The sequence below is a fragment of the Hippocampus guttulatus genome, chromosome 21, assembly GCF_054856545.1.
Source record: "Hippocampus guttulatus isolate MCC_2025c chromosome 21, RoL_Hgut_1.0, whole genome shotgun sequence".
Classification (NCBI taxonomy): Eukaryota; Metazoa; Chordata; class Actinopteri; order Syngnathiformes; family Syngnathidae; genus Hippocampus; species Hippocampus guttulatus.
The window spans coordinates 9,364,560-9,381,312 of record NC_141281.1 but is presented as its reverse complement, the minus strand read 5'-3'; the positions used below and the strand labels follow the sequence as shown (position 1 = coordinate 9,381,312).

Genomic DNA, 16,753 nt, shown 5'->3' with positions numbered 1-16,753 from the left:
TTCAACTAATAATAATAATAACTTAATAATTCAATAACTTGAATTTGATACAAACAACAAAGTGGGCGCCGGGAAAGCAATGAAGACGATCCTGGAGATGTCCAATCAGCGTCGACTACTGACGTAATCAGCGCGACCGCACAGCCAAGTTACCATTCAGACGAAGAGGAGAAGTCAGCCCGGAGGGTCCGGATTTGATGTCATCAAGGTAAGCGGCTCGCACCCCGCCCACGATAATAATTAAATGTTATTTCAAATGTTTTTAAAATTATTCTTGCTTTCTTTGAAAATCATTGTATTTAAAGTACGTGCTTATGTGCGCCTCTATGCGCGTGTTTAAACAGTAATATTGAAGACAATAAGCAGTAAAGTTAAGTCGAAGTATTGTATTGTAAAAAGAAATTGTAAATATGATGTATGAATGAAAATGTGCAGATTTGCAGATAACAATTGTCATTATTTAATCATGTAAGGAAGGTCACGCTCACGTTACACAACTTGTTCAACCTGCGTAACCAGTTGGTTGTTGATAAGCAAACAATGTATATGTGTAGTACAATGTGGCATCGCAGATACATCGATGTGTTTGTGTGGAAGAGAAATGCGGAATGCCGATGTTGTGCAAGTTTAGTCCGAGTTCAAGAGACCACACAGGAGAATTTTCCCAAGTAGGTTTTATGTGCACGTTACCGTCACTTCTCCATCTTTAGAAGGTAGCATCAGAGGTGGCACTGCAGGTGTGCAGGAAAACAATTGCAGGTGTCCAATTTCTTTTTTTTTTCACAGCTTCTTATCCATCTCGGTTTCTATCCTTGGGAAAGAAGCATGTTGGTGTTGTGCGTCCTCCTGGCGTTATTGTCTCCTCTGACCTCGGCACAGACGTACCGCTGGGGGGCCTGCCCCATCCCCAAGGTGCAGCCTAACTTCCAGCTCCAAAAGGTAACAAGGATGGCGTCACCGCTCACCTGGCCGTCACTAACACCGCCTCCTCCTGTCATTGTGGATGTCAGTATTTGGGGAGGTGGTACGAGATCGCCAAACTGCCCGCCAGCTTCGCGAGGGGGAAGTGCATCGAGGCCAACTACGCCATACGACCGGATGGAACCATCCGAGTGTTTAACTCTCAGTTCTAGTGAGTCCAGACTTGTCTTTCTTTCATCCGTAGATCCAAGGAACCATATTAAAAGTACTATCCCACGAAGCAAAGTCTTCTAGTGGCAAAGATAAAATACCTCAGAACTAAATTTGTTCCGAAATTTCCTTAACTTCTTCAGTTTTCCACCGTTCTTCGTGACAAAATTCATTCAGACAATTTTGTGATCGTCCACTGAGCAATTTTGCTTTCATGTGTGTTTGTAGTAAAGACAAAGTACGGACAGCAGAGGGCACAGCAGTGCTCCCGGACCTGAGAAACCAGGCCCAAATTGGAGTCAGCTTCTCCTACTGTAAGTCATTTCTAAATAATACAGAAGAGCACTGTTGCTGTCTAAATTCAATCATGGTGGACCTCGTGTGTGATGACAAAAGACACGCAATAACAAAAACGCACAATCCGCTTTTTGGGGTTTTTCTTGTTAGAGTTGACAATGGAGGCCTGTTTGGTAATGTGCAGTCTGGTCTCGTAGTCTCTCAGTGGTCATCTCTGTCCTGCTTAAATAGATCCTGTGAGGACATCATCACATGCTTCTGATTTTCGCGGAGAATGGCCTTGTGATAGAGACACTTTATTTTTTATTTTTTTTAAACTATACCTTGGAATTTCAGTGGTTTGTGATTGACTTGTATGGCCACTGGAACCACTTACTGTGCTTCATTTCATCTCCGTATGAGTTAGCTTGTCCCTAACTAGTCACCGGCTTAGCTCACATGCTAGCATCATAGCAGTTGAAGAAAACCTGCCAAAATATAAAATGCTACTTTTTGTTTATGTCGTCATTTGCTGCCTAAGTTCTGCAAATAATCAGAATCAGAATCATCTTTATTGGCCAAGTATGTAGAACACACAAGTCTCCGGTATAACACGCTGCATTAGTATCATCGTAAACAAGGACATGACAAATAGGTATGGAGGGACATTTCGTAATGTAAGTGAACCGTTGTGCGGTGGTACCACCCAGTGACAACTGTGAGACAATGTGCAAAGCATCAAGCAGAGCTAAAGGGATCAGTGGTAAAATACAATACTATGACAGTTTGTACAGTTGGTGCAGAAAATCATTGAACCATTTTAGAGTGACCAGTTGCAGTATTTGTTGTACAAGAAGAGTGACTACGTCAGTGACTGTTTAGGGAGTTAATGGCTAGAGGGAAGAAGCTGTTTAAGTGTCTGCTGGATTTGGTGCGCATGGATCTGTAGCGCCTGCCTGAGGGGAGTAGCTGGAAAAGGTGGTGGGCAGGGTGCGGGGGATCCCGGAGGATTTTCCGTGCCCTTGTCTTGATTCTTGCAGTGTGCAAGTCCTCAAGAGTGGGTAGGGCGGTGCCAATGATTTTTTCCGCCGTCCTAACTGTCCGTTGAAGTCGGATTTTGTCCTTTTTTGTGGCGGCCCCAAACCAAACCGTGATGGAAGAACACAGGATTGATTCGAAGACTGCCGTGTAGAACTGACGTAGCACCTCCTGTGGCAGGCCATGCTTCCTCAGCAGCCTCAGGAAGTACATCATCTGCTGGGCCCTTTTCAGGATGGAGATGGTGTTGACTTCCCACTTCATGTCCTGGGAGACTGTGATTCCCAGGAACTTGAAGGTCTCCACGGTTGACACGGGGCAGTTGGATAGTGTGAGGGGCAACTGTGGAGAAGGATGTTTCCTGAAGTCCACGATCATCTCTACAGTCTTGAGCGTGTTCAGCCCGAGGTTGTGTTGGCTGCACCAGAGCTCCAGCTGCTCCACTTGTTGGCGGTACGCAGACTCGTCGCCGTCTTTGATGAGACCCATGACCGTGGTGTCGTCTGCGAACTTTATGAGTTTGACAGCTGGACTTGTTGAGGTGCAATCGTTTGTGTAGAGGGAGAAGAGCAGTGGAGAGAGGACACATCCCTGTGGGGCTCCAGTGCTGGTGGTGCGTGTTGATGATGTTGTTGCTCCCAGTCTCACCTGTTGTGTCCGTCCCGTCAGGAAGCTGAGGATCCACTGGCAGATCGTAGGGGACACACCGAGGTGGAGAAATTTGGGGGTGAGGAGTTCCGGGATGATGGTGTTGAACGCAGAGCTGAAATCCACAAACAGGATCCTTGCGTAGGTCCCTGTGCTGTCGAGGTGCTTGAGGATGTAGTGCAGACCTATGTTGACTGCGTCTTCCACAGACCTGTTTGCCCGGTAGGCAAACTGAAGAGAGTCCAGCAGGGGTCCGGTGACGGACAAGGCGTTCAAAGGACTTCATGACCACAGACGTCAGGGCGACAGACCTATAGTCGTTCAGTTCCGATGTTGCCGATTTCTTGGGAACTGGGATGATGGTAGACTGTTTGAAGCAGGATGGGACCTCACACAGCTCCAGGGATCTGTTGAAGATTTGTGTGAAGACCGGCTGGTCAGCGCAGACTTTCAGGCAGGAGGGGGACACTTTGTCGGGCCCCGCAGCTTTCTTGATCTTCTGCTGCTTGAAGAGCCGTCTCACGTCCTGTTCGTGGATCTGTAGTGGAGAAAAAGAGGGCGGGGGGGGGGGGGGGTAGATAGAGTAGTTTCTGGTAGAGGTAGGTGTGTGTGGGAAATGGGGGTGTCCTTTTCAAATCGGCAGAAAAACATGTTTAGTTCATCAGCAAGATCCTTATTGTTCACTGTTTGCGGGGGATGGCATTCTATAGTTATTGATTGCTTTCAGGCCATTCCATACAGATGCAGAGTCGTTAGCAGAGAACTGGTTTTTCAGCCTCTCTGCATAGGTTCTCTTAGCGATGTTAATTTCCTTTGTCAATTGGTTTCGGGGCGTGTTTGTACAGTGCCCCATCTCCACTTCTAAATGCGGCCTCTTTCTATTTCCTGAGTTGCCTGAGTTTGGGAGTAAACCATGGCTTGTTATTGTTGAAGGAACGGAAGGACTTCGTTGGTACACATATGTCCTCACAGAAACTGATGCATGAAGCTTTTCTATCTATCTATCTGTCTAGCTAGCTAGCTGGCTATCATGGTTAACGCTACCAGGCCACCTAGTTAATAAAATAGAAAGACAAATATGTGCGTTTCACCAAAATTAGCATGCTTGCACAGGCTGCCCTGTCTTAAAAAATACTTTCCAACTCATCAGGTCACCATTGGTTCCTTGTTTGGTGGCTCCAAATCAGAGCTTTTCCAACTAAGCGGCTAAGCTAGCTACCGGCTAATGTGAAGCATAAAGGTGACCGGATTTTGCTTGTGGATTTTCTCAGTCGTCCAGATCATTTATTTCTCAGGGCATTGAATCACTTGGAACTGGAATGCTCTGGTTTCTGGTCGGTCCTAATAAAGCTTCGTTGCATGACCTGATGAAGTCTTCTTAGATTAAACATCTTCTAAGTCAACCTTTCGCAGCCCAGCTGCGATTCACTGCCCTGCGAAAGGTTACTGATTCATAATAATAATTTGTGTCTGCGTCTGTCCGCAGTCACGCCCTACAGTCCCTATTGGATCCTGAGCACGGACTACACCAGCGTAGCCGTGGTCTACTCATGCACCGACATCCTGCGCATATTCCACGTCGAGTACGCTTGGATCCTGGGCCGCTCGCGCTTCCTGCCGCCCGAGACTGTGCGCTATGCTCAGGACCTGTTATTGACTGAGGGCGTGGACCTCTTTCGGATGACCGCCACTGACCAGACGGGTTGCAAGGACGACTAGCGCATCACCGCTACATGCTAACGACTGAATATCTTAATCATTTGGCTTAATAGGCCTTTTCACCATGGCGTCACATGTCCTTCCAACACTTAACGCACACAGAGCAGCATACGACAATACAGGCATGTACATGTGACATGCTAACGCTAAGCTAGCTTTTATATACATCACCCCTCTTTTGTGATTGATTTCAAATTCATTGAGCTGCTCGTTATTAAAAGGGGAAAATCAACCAATAATTGAATAATAATATGGTGTATAATAGTATTTATGCTACATTTTGTACCAGAGAGTAGCCTACCTATGATTAAAATAAATACTATGTGAGTTTGAAAAAATATGTTATATGTTGGTGTCCTCACTGTATGAGTATATGTATGTACTGTATGTATGTGCACAAACTGAGTTTAATGTGCATGCAGTACATCCAATTCCACAAGTGGGCATTTGGAGGCGTGTGTGTGCGTGTTTGCATGGGAGGTGGTGGTCTTCTTACTCCCCTCAGTCACTAGCCGTGCAGCAGAAGACCAACGCCAAACAGCAGATCAACAGCAACACTCCTTAACAGGTACATTACAAAAAAAAAAAAAAAAACCATTCGTACTTTTATTGAAGGATTTGAAATTATTTGAAAACTCGTAATGTGCGTTGGGTGCTGAAATGCGTTCTGACGTCGAACAAACATTCCAGTCTGACTTTAATTGTGTTTGTGTTTATTTCAAGGCAGCGAGATGAAGAGTTTGCTTTGCGTCACTGTTCTACTTTGTGTCTTTGTCTTCCACGTCAGCGGTAAGTATTTATGTCAGACTCACTTGGCTTTTTATTGTCAAAATTGATATGAAGTTTGTACAAAAGTGCAATGATATAGTAAGTTTGATATGCACCAATCAATGCATCAATAATGATGTTTAATGTTTTTTTTGGGGGGGGTGGGAGAGGGCACAAAGACACTTCTGTCTGCAGTGTGTTGAATTCCTCCACCTTGAGTGTGTGTGTGTGTGTGTGTGTCTTGTCAGTGGTCAGCAATATTATTTGGAGAAGCTCGCAGGTCCCCTAAAAGTCTGTCCCGGCTGAATACTGTCTTTGTGTGTGGCAATACTTGGAATGCTTGCTAAATGTTTATCTTTCTCCTCTCTCTCTCTCTCTCTCTCTCTCCTGCTCCACAGAGGCCAGAGTCATTCCAGAGGGGGGTAAAGCACAAATATAACTATTCTATGATATAGGTCTTAATATTATTTGCAGCTTGATAAGAATGAAGAAAAAAAATAAACATTAATCATGTGGCCTTCTTCGTCTTCAGTGCCGTACGATGAACCCCCAGCTGTCCCGTACTGGCCATACTCCACCTCGGACTTCTGGAACTATGTGGAGTACTTCAGGTCCATTGGGGCCTACAACCACATCAACGAGATGGCGCGGGCGTTCTTTGCCCACCAGCAACTGGGGGACACCCTGGGCTACGACAGCATCGCCGGACATGAGCACTGAGGGGCCAAGATGGACTGGGAAACCCGAGAAGTTTTAGAAAAAGGCAAAGAAATTACTAAAGTAATTGTAGCACAGCCATACTTGTATAGAGAGATGTAGGTTTTACTGTAGTTATAGTAGCATTTTTTTTTTTGCATGACGCTTTCATGTAATTAATTTAAAATAAATCCACGGTGTTTCAATTCTGTTGACTTTTTTGATTATTCTGTTCCGGATTAAATTTAATGTGAGTTATTCATGATTGAAATGAAACAATTATTTGGGAAGTTATGAAGGGGGCGGGAGGTTAACCAGAAACGTGTAATTTGGACAATTTCAATGAATATATTTTAAAAACATGTTATTTGTGAGTAGAAATACCTTCAATAAGAACAAAATTCCATGTTTTATTTTTTAAAATATTAATGATGGCAACGGTTCGCTTCGGATTTTTTTTTTTTTTGACGGAAACTGGTTTGAAGCCGAGCACATTTTCACGTCACACGCGCTTTATTTTGCTCCAGCAACATTTGTTGAACACTGTGTTATTCAAGTCAAAAGAACCAGGCATATATTTTTGGTACAGTATGTTAAAAAATGCAGTACGTAGTAACAGTAGCATTAAAATACAAAATGGCGAAAGTCCATTTCGGAAAGGTCGTCGACAGAGGATCGAGTTTGAAGCCGAGGACATTTCAGCGTCGGACGTGCTTTGTTTTGCTCCTAGCAGCCAGCACAACCTGATAGAGTCAGTCAACTCAAATTAGTCAAAAAGACTGCTGTTGAAAGAATGAAGCCTGCCGTGGACGAGATGTTTCCGGAAGGAGCAGGACCGTATGTGGATCTGGATGAGGTTTGTTCGCCCGTTTTTGTTTTGAAATAAACACGGCTAAAGCTGGTTAGCTTGCTAGCCAAAGGATACCTGCCGCTGCAGGCGTTGTAATCGTTTCGCTCGGTTATCTAGTACTTACTACGAATGAACGCACTATATATCTTTGTGACACTAACAACAATATAGTTTTTTTAAAGTCACAAATTGCTCGATTTAAGTGTTCGAATAGTGAAACTGGAAAAGATTTTAATGCGCTGCACTGTCGTATGCCTGCAGGCAGGGGGCAGCAGCGGCCTTCTGATGGACCTGGCAGCCAATGAGAAGGCAGTTCACTTGGACTTCTTCAATGGTAAACGTTCCAACACGTGGCATGCATTTAAAAAAAGTCAATTTTGTGTAAGATATATAATATACGGCAGGATTCGGCAAAGTCTGGCTCGATCTGTTCTTTAATAAGTAATTTGTCACTGTTTTGTATATCAAGAATGTTTGTTGCCTCCATTTAGCATTTCCCTCAATAAAACCTTATTGGAATATACAAATTTTTTTCCTCTAGCTTTTTTAAAAATGTATTTATTCATGTTCAGAGTAGTAAAATTAGAACTAAATTAAAAAAAAAAGCTAAATACATCCAGCTGTTCAACTTAATGTCATCCTGTTGATTGAAAAGTTAAATTTCCATACCATTGGCACACTCATACAAGACATTTAAAAACCCAAAAAGTAACAAACTCAGTTAATGTGTTTTGTTTCCCGCGGTGCTTGGCCACCGGCTCAAAACAAGGCTGCGCAGCACAGGAGCAGGGCGAAAAGCGCTGATTGTTAAAACAAAGCGCCCGGCGCGGGAAAGATGCTTTATGGCGGAAACGCAGCACGGCGCCTCCCCACTCAGCTGCATTTAGCGTGCACGCCAGCGAGCGCATATGGCGCTTGTTAAACGGCGCTTGTACACGCTAAGTCGCGACTAGCTCGGGAGATGAGAACTGGCGCCGTGGCTCATAGGAAGTGGCGTGGAAATGCAGCCTCTACTTGACTAGATTTTAGCAGAAATGAATAGAATCGTACAAAAAGGGAGAATAAATACAAACAAATACATTTGACAATAAATTGCGAAAATGTACGCTTGTAAGATTGACCCTGCGAATCACGCTGGCCCCCTTGGCGCTTCAACTCCTCTTTCTTGCCGTCTAATCTGTTGGGTTTTTTTTAACCTGTGGAGGCCTCATCTGACCTCGTCCTCACCCTCGTCTCCTCCTTGCAATAACAGCATTTACTCAATCTAATTTGTGCCTTTAAATTCCCTTATTGCAGCTTGTTTTTGTGAAGAGAGCACATAAAATAAAATTTTAGGGTGAGGAAAGATTCTTTTTTTTTGATAGGGGGGTGCGCAAAGGTTGACTGGCATATTATAACACCAAATTCATTCAACTCATTGTCTTCCCACTTTGTCTTTCTTGTTTCCGCCTCTAGACTTTGAGGACCTTTTTGATGACGATGACCTGCAGTGACTCCACACCCCCGCACCCCCTCACGCACTCACCTTCATGAACATGTCCATATGAATGAAACGTGTCCCTCTCAAATAAAACTCTGTTTCAAAAGCAGCCGAAGAACCAGCCCCCCCAACGCCCCATCCTCAATCCTGAGAATGACTGACATTCCAGCGTGGAGAAAATTACGCGTATGTGTTTTTCTGGAGATTTGCGGGCAGCCACGAACACCTGTTAGCCAAACGTAATTACACACGAGATGCGAGCCGAGCGTCAAAACAGCCGGCAGGACGGGAGACGTCGAGAAACGCCGGCAGGTCCAATGCGGCTGCTGGTTGGCACGTAGGGGGGTGGAATGCCCACGCGACACATTAGCACAAATTAGCATCACAGTGGCTGTGAAGGTCACATTGTTACCATGGAAACAAAAGTCAGTCCAAACAAAACAAGATTGAAACCTTGAGCGTCCCTGCGTCTTTGGAAACAAAACATTCAACCTTCCCTCCATGTCCAATTAGAATTTCAGCCTCTCTCCCGCATTCCCACACAATTTCCGCCGCACCATAACTGGGATTCACCAGATGCCGGTTTCCACTCCCCGAGGAGCACCGTCCGCCTCAATGCTGAGAGATAGGCAGTCAGCCATTGATCATGTCTCCAATGAAAGACGCTCGAACAAACAATTGTTTCTCCGGCAAGAAAGGTTGGCAGCTGCGGATTTGCGCTTGAGCGGCGGCAATCCTCAAGCGGCCAGGGCTCTCCAAGGGAGGGGAGGGATCAGGCTACCATGCGCTGATGGGACCAAACGGAAAAAGCATAGATGGCTTTTTGAACATTTTGATTTTTTTTTGGCAAACATAACACTTCATGCCCAACAAAAGTAGCCTAAAAAAACACGTTTTTAGTCGTCTTTAACCCCTTCAGGGACAGCGGTTACTACAGTGGACAGCTAATCAGGTTACAGGATGCATGAGACGTTATCATCGCAGTTTTTCGCATTCGGTCCCAAAAAACTCTGAGTTTGTCTCTAAAAAGGCCAACGTGCCTCAACACGGCACCGGTGTGCAGGAAACCGAAGATTAGCAGATTCCTCATGTGCCGAACAGCTGTCACTCTGCGCAATCGCGAGTGCGCGTTTTTGCTCACGCTGAGCTTCCGAGCGCTGCTTTTGTGTTTGCGGGCTTTAGGCAGCAGCCTCCGAGAAGTGCTTATGTGGCAGCCTCATTAGTGTCTCGTGTCTTCTGGCGCCTCGTCGACGTTGCGGCACCCGAATGCATCCCGAGTATCACGGAAGGCTGAAATAGGTTGTGTGAATGCTTAGAGATGACATTAACAAGAAGTAAAGCAAGGACTCTGCGTTCGAGGTTAGCGGCAATCCCCAGATGGCCCGGCGTGGCTGTAATCGCAACAACTCTTGATTGAATACTTTCTTGAAAGCTTTTAACTATATTCAGAATTTTTTTTGGGGCAAAAGTGTGAATGCTCATTTCTCAGCATTGCCACAAAAAGAAAGAACCTAAATGGATTTTCAAATGCTGGCACGATGAAGGAATGACTTGTGCGAATGCTCGTCTCTCAGCAGCCGCGCAAGTCGGTATATTTTCTTGTGTCATACAGCCCGAGTGTGAAAGTTGATCTTTCGGCATTCAATACAAAACCATCATTTGTGTGAATGCTCATCTTTCAGCATTCATACCATCAGAAGCAAAATATATGCATCCCCCCCTTCAGATGACTGTCCTAATTTTATAGGTACGCGTTTTTTGTTGTGAAACTGCATTCATTTTAATGCGTGCCTCTGCATTCATCTAGTAATCACCAAAATAGAGATTTTAAGATGACAACGAATTTTCGTGAATGCAGAGGGAGAGGTATTAGCACAAGAAGTAACAGTTAATCAGTAACCGACCTGTTTGCATGACCATGCCTAATGACTCGGATGCGAATGCTCGTCATTCACGTGTCGAGAAGATAAATGCGTTCACTGGCACAAGCGAGCGCATGAGTGAGAATGCGTGTCTCTCAGCATCCGCGTGATCTCCCATCATCAAACAACTGTGTGAATTGTTTGGCTCGCTGCATTTACAAGGACTTCTGTCCCCATTCATTTTTGACCAGCTTTTTTTGTACCGCATGCTTGAAATAAAAATGTCCACGCACATTATTAGAGTGAGCGCTCATCTCTCAGCATTCCCCTGAAAAAGAGAAAAAAAAGCCCTCCCACCTTTTTACATCCTGCTTTTAATTACACTTCCTCTCATTGGTTCGACTTTTGGAAGCCCTTGGCCAATCGGAGCCTCTGTTGAAGTGGCCCTCCACTCTGTGTGTGTGTGTGTCAATGAATACCTGTTGTGCATTTGTGATGACGGGCCTGGTTTAAAATCTGCCCCAAGTTTTTGTGCGAGGCAGTCTGTCTCAGGGAGGTCTGCTTCACAGTCATATTCACACACTCGGTGTTCCGCAAGAGTCTATCTCGGACCCCCAGTGTTGTCGCCAAGGAGAACCTCAGGTAAGAAGAAAACGTTTTGCCCTGTGCAGTGGTTCAAAAACGACTTTTTGTGACTCTTTTTTTTCCATCCTGGTAGGAGACCAGACAAGACGAGCTGAGTAATGGCTGCCCACAGGAGGACCGGCCTCTCCGGCGTGCTTGTCGCCGCCACGCTGGCCGCGGTCATCGTGCTGCTGCTGCTGCCCGGTGAGTTGTCAACAACGCAGCGAGGATCATCAAAGTCATTGCTGGCAAAAGTGCTGACGAGACTCGCCGAGAAGCTTTTGAAAAGTCAAACTGTAAACATCCTTCACAGGAGGCGGCAAAGGTACTCACGCTCCGTGCTTCGCGAGAAGAACAGATACTTGTGTGGGAAAAAAAACATATCTTGAAGTAAAAGTAGAGGTACTGATTAAACTCATCCAACCAAAGTAAAAAAATATCCTTTTTTACTTTCATGCACAAATAATAATAACCTACATCTGGATTTTTTTTTCCTCAAGTGTGATCGTCTTTAGGCGTGAAAAAAAAAACAATAGTGGCAGTGGACGGCAACAGGCTTAAGGGTCCATTGTCCTGAAAGGGATAAAAATGTTTATAACCAAAATATATACATTCACATGCTGTATTTCTTTTATATTAATGTCATAAAAATATCTGTACAAACATATTTAATACAGTCAATCAAAAATATATAGCAACATAATTCAGCTTCCCTCACTGGATGAATTATCTATCGATGGATCGCTCTATCTATCTATCTAGTCTATCTCATCTATCGATCGAGGACATTTCGAGTTGGAATGGATATGTATTAACATTTCTTCTGATGTGTCTCATTGTCAAAAAATGATTACGCAACACAGCCATGAATCGCTCGAGGTGATGAAAAGGACTTTTATTCTGCTCACGCCGCGACGGCGAGTGGCTCTCAAGTTGCGTCTTAATCATAATAATCATCCTCCCGTCCATAAAATGTGCTCGAGTTCCCTGTGCCTCCACACACCTGCTTCTCATCCCGCAAAGGTAGGAGGTGATTGGCAGCTTTACAAGCCCTGCCTCCGCCCCCAGCCCCCCCCCCCCCTTCTTTTCCATTTTCTCGCTCGGTGCCGTTTGGCTCCTGTGTAAAAATAACTACCTGTCAGCATCACGTCTTCAAAGTGACGCTCTGCTATCAGATGTGATGAACACGTTTTTTTTTTTTTTAATTGGCTTGTAAAAAAAAATAAATAAATAATAAATTACACGAAGGAATCATTTATTCCCATTAAATATAATGTATACAGGCTTGGAAAAAATGCGTCTTAAAAAATACTTTTTTGCATATACTGTAATCACTTGTTCTGAAGCATTTTACTTTTTACGTTTAAAAAAAAAAATGGTTAGCTCTCCAAGTGTCATTCATCAAGGGCAGAGGTTACTACAGTGGACAGTTTATCATGTTATCAGGTTACAGGGTGCATGAAAGGGTTAAGAAAAAATAAACAATGATTCAATTCAAATGGAAACATACAGAACTGCAATCAAAGTTTCAAAACAGAAACTTGAAGTGAAAAGTTGCACCCGAATTGTGTGCGCGAAATTGATTCCTGCCACACTTTTACGAGTCTCTGCTCAAGAAGAATCAAAAATTTTACTCCAAATTCTCTCTGGAATCAGCAAAATCGGAGGGCTGACAATTTTACAGTGGTCTGTTCACCACCCCCCCCCCCCCCCCCCGAGTAGTATATTTTTCGCTTAACAACTTCCCGCCGTAAAACCCATTCGCGCTTCCTTTGAATTCACCCGAGTGATGTTTTGCCTCAGCCTCCCATCGCCCTCCTGGTCGTCTTCGTCCTCCTCCTCCTCCTCCTCTCCTTCTGGAAGGCATTAACACCTTTTCCCCGTGGAGATGAAAGAAAAGCTGAATTCACTGTTCCTTCATGCACGCACACGCAGCTTTTGAGGCACAGCGTGCGGTCCAGTGTCCCGGGCCCGCCTATAAAAATGTGCAAAGAGCCGCAGTCAGAAAAAGCCCCGCAGGGGCCGAGGCGAGCAACCGTTGACAAGAATGTGCGGCCGTAAGCGTTCGAGCGGCATCGTGGGGAAGCGTGGCGCAGAAGCACCATCCAGGTTGCAAAGGGCTCGTGATTTTTATTTTTATTTTTTCCTGACGGGTGTCGTTTTTCCTCTCTTGTGTGTGTTGCAGCCGACGTCTCAGCAGGACCCCTCGCCGGCAAGGCCACACCGGACGGTAAAAGTTGGACTCTTACTAGTCGTAGTAGTTTGAGTGTCCTGCATTTCCCTTACTGATTGACATCAAAGAGTTTGACTTTCAAGTCTCTTGACCTGAGCCGTGCGAGCGATTTAGCAAAAGCCGGTGGAATTAACGGCGTCTTTTGCCTTCCCTTCAGCCGGGGAGAGCATCCGGGCGAGGGCGGAGGCGGTGGCGGCCCACAGAAGGCTGAGCCGCAACCGCAGGAACATCAGCTGGTACAAGCAGCACTCGGATTTCTGGAGCTGGTACAAGTACTTCACCGACAACGGCAACCAGGAAGCGGTGAGTCGTTGCCACCCCATCCTCCCATCCTTCCCCCCGAAATGATCCAAAGTAAAGTGACATTGCAACTACCGTATTGGCCCGAATATAAGATGGTGTTTTTTGCATTGAAATGTGGCGTCTTATATTCGGGGTCTAGACATTATGCCCATTCACGACGCTAGATGGCGCCAGATATCATTGAAGCGAATGCTGAACTTGACTCCCCAGGCCTAAGTGTCACGAAGAATAAAAATAAAAATAGCGGTAGCACGAAGAAGAAAAATAAAAAAATAGCGGTAAGAAAGAAAAGAGAAGAAAATAATAGAAGAGATAACAGAAAATGGAGAAACGTAGCGACAATCTGGAGAAAAGTGGGTCGAAGATCGCCAGGTTAACCGGCAGCTGAGGAGAAGTTATGATGTCATTTACATTTCAAAAACCAGAAGCCATTCATTTGCGAATGGGATTGCATTTGAGTTTACATATTTAAATGTTCAGATATTAAGATTTTAATGAGGCAAAATAACATGCTTTTTCTCTCAAATATATTGTTAGAATCATTTGTTTCAGATGTACTGTAATTATTTTCTGTATAAAAATTAATTTGGTGTTCAAAAAGTCTTTTTTCAAACTTGAGTCTTGAAAAAGAGGGGGTCGTCTTATAATCAGGGCCGCCTTATATTCGGCCCAATACGGTAAATGGAAACTCGCCCCCCTTCAGGTTCAGGAGCTGGACCGCATCTACCTAACCTACCTCCAGAACAAGAACCGCGCAGAAGGCCGTCGCTCTTACAAAGCCTACCTGCGCCACCTGGGTGAGATCTACAAGTCCTGCGCCGACTCGGACGACCCCAACTGCGTGGCATCCTACACCAGTAGGGCCAAGCCTGAGCCCCCCAAGCCGGCGCCGGTCAAAACCTGCGACCCCACCAAGGACGCCTACTGCCTGTACGCCGCCTTGGTGGCTCGGAAGAGTCCCTACATGCCACTGGTGCTGCCTGCCGCAGCCCCGGCCCCGGCTCCGGTGAAGTCCCCCGCCCCTCTTTTTGTACGACCCGCCGCCGCAGCCAAAGAACCTCAGTCGGGTTACTACTACTATGCACCGTCGTCAGTTTCTTTCCTCTCCAAGGTATGACATCACACCGCCTTTACAGTGTTTTCCAACCGCCGTGGAGCGAAGGCCCAGTGGAGTCCAAGTGTTTCTTGTTTTCAGGAGCAGAAGGCGGAGCTGCTGCGCGTCTGCGGGGCCGAGGACGTTGAGTGTTTGCAGTACCACCTGAGGGCCGCCTACGGCTACCCGCCCACCGCCGGGAGCTCACCGGCTTACGCCCACCTCGGCTGTGACCCGACAGTGGACCCCACCTGCAAGCCTCAGAAGGCCTCGTCTGGGCTCTATCAGTACCCCAACTGTGACCCGCTCAGGGACCCATACTGCGCCTACGTTGCCTCCCCGATGGTGAGTTTTAATGTACTTGAAATGTCCTGGCAAGTAACCAAGTATTTGTACTTAGTTGGCAAAATTCCCATGTAATCAGCATTTTTCCTTCCAGGCTCCCCGAGTGACCAACCCCCCTTCTGGCTCGGGATCCTGCAACCCCATCTTTGAGGACGGTTGCAACCCCCTCACCGCCACCAAATTCGTCACACCTCAAGAGGCATACAAAACGGAGCCGAGCGAGGAGGCGGCCGCCATCCGGGTTCCCCCTCCCGCCGCCGACCACTACAGCGACCCCTATGGCATGTATAGAGATGCTAACGCTAATGCTAACAGGGTGACTGACCCTTACGCCACGTACCGCCAGGCTAGTGCCCCGGCCGCGCCGCCCGCCAATGATCAGTACGCAGTGCTGCGGCGCTTCATGGCACAGGCGCAGGGTAGCGACCCATATGCGCCCCGCATGGAGTCGATGCCCGAGTCCAACCCCAATGATCCCTTCTCTGCCATGAGAGACACCGCCTCCGCGACCATGCACCGCCACAGTGCCCGCCAACAATACCTGTTCTCACCCCCAACTTACGAGGAGCCTACCAGGGAGGAGCGCCACCCTCTGGGCCCACCAGGAAAAACCAAAGAGGGCTACGACTGCTTCATCGGGTATGACCGCGATTGCTTCCCGCTGCAGCCGGCCGAGCCCCGATCCAGCGCCCACCGCCGCATCCCTCATCCCGCCGAGGCCTACGAGCCCCACCTGAAAGCCGACGGCACCCGCGACGGCGTCCTGGAGCCGCCCAACCCGCACTGCGATCCAGAGTTTGACCGCGACTGCCGCCTGCGCCGCCGCGAACCCGAGCAGCCCCGCCACGAGGACCAACCCCAGCGCCCCAAGGCCCAACCGGAGGTGCCGGAGCAGGACCCTTACGAGGCCGAGCCCTACCAAAGCGGCCAGGAGGAGCCTCACGTGTCCAACGTGCCGACGCCCCCTCAGGGAATGCCCAGCCTACAGGACATACTGAGGAGCTATGGCGACCACTTCTCCGAGCAGGAAGACTACCGCAAGAAGTAAAGTCCAGACACATGCCAGCTTGTTGGTGCACAAATGCCCTCAAAGCTTTCCGTCCCACGAGACCCCCACGCGATGCCAGTCCATGGACCCAATGAACACGAAAGCGTCCTAAGGTCGTTCGGCGCTTTTGATTTGGGGCGCTCGGGTATCACTCGCAAGACCTCAGGCCGCCTCCAAGCACTGCAATACATTGTGACTTGCCAATGCTCTGCTTGGCTTCGCCATCTCGCCACTGACAACTTCTGTAAAGTTTTTTTTTCTCCCCTCTTTGGAATGTTCGAATAAAAAGCTCTTGAAAGCTGTCTTTTATAGCCATTTTTCATTCCTCAGTAACATTTAGTCATTTAGTCATACACATATTATGCGCACTTTGCAAAGCCAAAATGGTGATGTTGGACATTTCAAAATAATTTTAGTCAATTTTGAGAATTGGATTTTTCCAAATGGGTCGTGCTTCCTCGTGTGTGTGTGTGTGTGTGTGTGCTCAAGCAACTTGTGTCCTGACTATCGTCATTGCATCGCATTGAGTTAATTATGGCGTCTACAAAATGGTTGCAAAATGCCTGCACTTTATCTTCAGCCTGGAAGGATAAACTTCCTGTCTAATTTGAGTCAAGTTGGGTAACGGAATGACGTTGC

At 46.7% G+C, this 16,753-nt stretch overlaps 4 protein-coding genes across 7 annotated transcripts; all 4 read left to right on the top strand.

Annotated features, from left to right (window-relative positions):
* Window positions 1-119: 119 nt before the first annotated feature.
* Window positions 120-5,157, top strand: apodb (apolipoprotein Db). The gene is made up of 5 exons (XM_086102387.1): window positions 120-208; window positions 787-939; window positions 1,011-1,132; window positions 1,360-1,445; window positions 4,580-5,157. The coding sequence occupies exons 2-5, from the start codon at window positions 826-828 to the stop codon at window positions 4,810-4,812; spliced, it is 555 nt and encodes a 184-aa protein (XP_085958513.1). The 5' UTR covers window positions 120-208; window positions 787-825; the 3' UTR covers window positions 4,813-5,157.
* An 81-nt stretch (window positions 5,158-5,238) lies between these two features.
* On the top strand, window positions 5,239-6,482 carry otos (otospiralin). Of its 2 annotated transcripts, none has more exons than XM_086102388.1 (4): window positions 5,239-5,380; window positions 5,536-5,601; window positions 5,979-6,002; window positions 6,113-6,482. In XM_086102388.1, exons 2-4 carry the CDS (start codon window positions 5,544-5,546, stop codon window positions 6,298-6,300), a joined length of 270 nt encoding a protein of 89 aa, XP_085958514.1. In that variant the 5' UTR covers window positions 5,239-5,380; window positions 5,536-5,543; the 3' UTR covers window positions 6,301-6,482. The 2 variants fall into 2 exon arrangements, with proteins under 2 accessions (XP_085958514.1, XP_085958515.1); XM_086102389.1 differs by having other exon boundaries at window positions 5,244-5,380; window positions 5,540-5,601.
* Window positions 6,483-6,948: 466 nt separating this feature from the next.
* On the top strand, window positions 6,949-8,715 carry cops9 (COP9 signalosome subunit 9). Its single transcript, XM_086102275.1, has 3 exons — window positions 6,949-7,132; window positions 7,388-7,460; window positions 8,582-8,715. Exons 1-3 carry the CDS (start codon window positions 7,070-7,072, stop codon window positions 8,617-8,619), a joined length of 174 nt encoding a protein of 57 aa, XP_085958401.1. The 5' UTR covers window positions 6,949-7,069; the 3' UTR covers window positions 8,620-8,715.
* A 2,203-nt stretch (window positions 8,716-10,918) lies between these two features.
* On the top strand, window positions 10,919-16,416 carry and1 (actinodin1). Of its 3 annotated transcripts, none has more exons than XM_086102273.1 (7): window positions 10,919-11,110; window positions 11,187-11,296; window positions 13,278-13,322; window positions 13,483-13,628; window positions 14,332-14,739; window positions 14,824-15,066; window positions 15,161-16,416. In XM_086102273.1, exons 2-7 carry the CDS (start codon window positions 11,212-11,214, stop codon window positions 16,112-16,114), a joined length of 1,881 nt encoding a protein of 626 aa, XP_085958399.1. In that variant the 5' UTR covers window positions 10,919-11,110; window positions 11,187-11,211; the 3' UTR covers window positions 16,115-16,416. The 3 variants fall into 3 exon arrangements, with proteins under 3 accessions (XP_085958399.1, XP_085958397.1, XP_085958398.1); XM_086102271.1 differs by having other exon boundaries at window positions 15,146-16,416; XM_086102272.1 differs by having other exon boundaries at window positions 10,919-11,296; window positions 15,146-16,416.
* The last annotated feature ends 337 nt before the right edge of the window (window positions 16,417-16,753 follow it).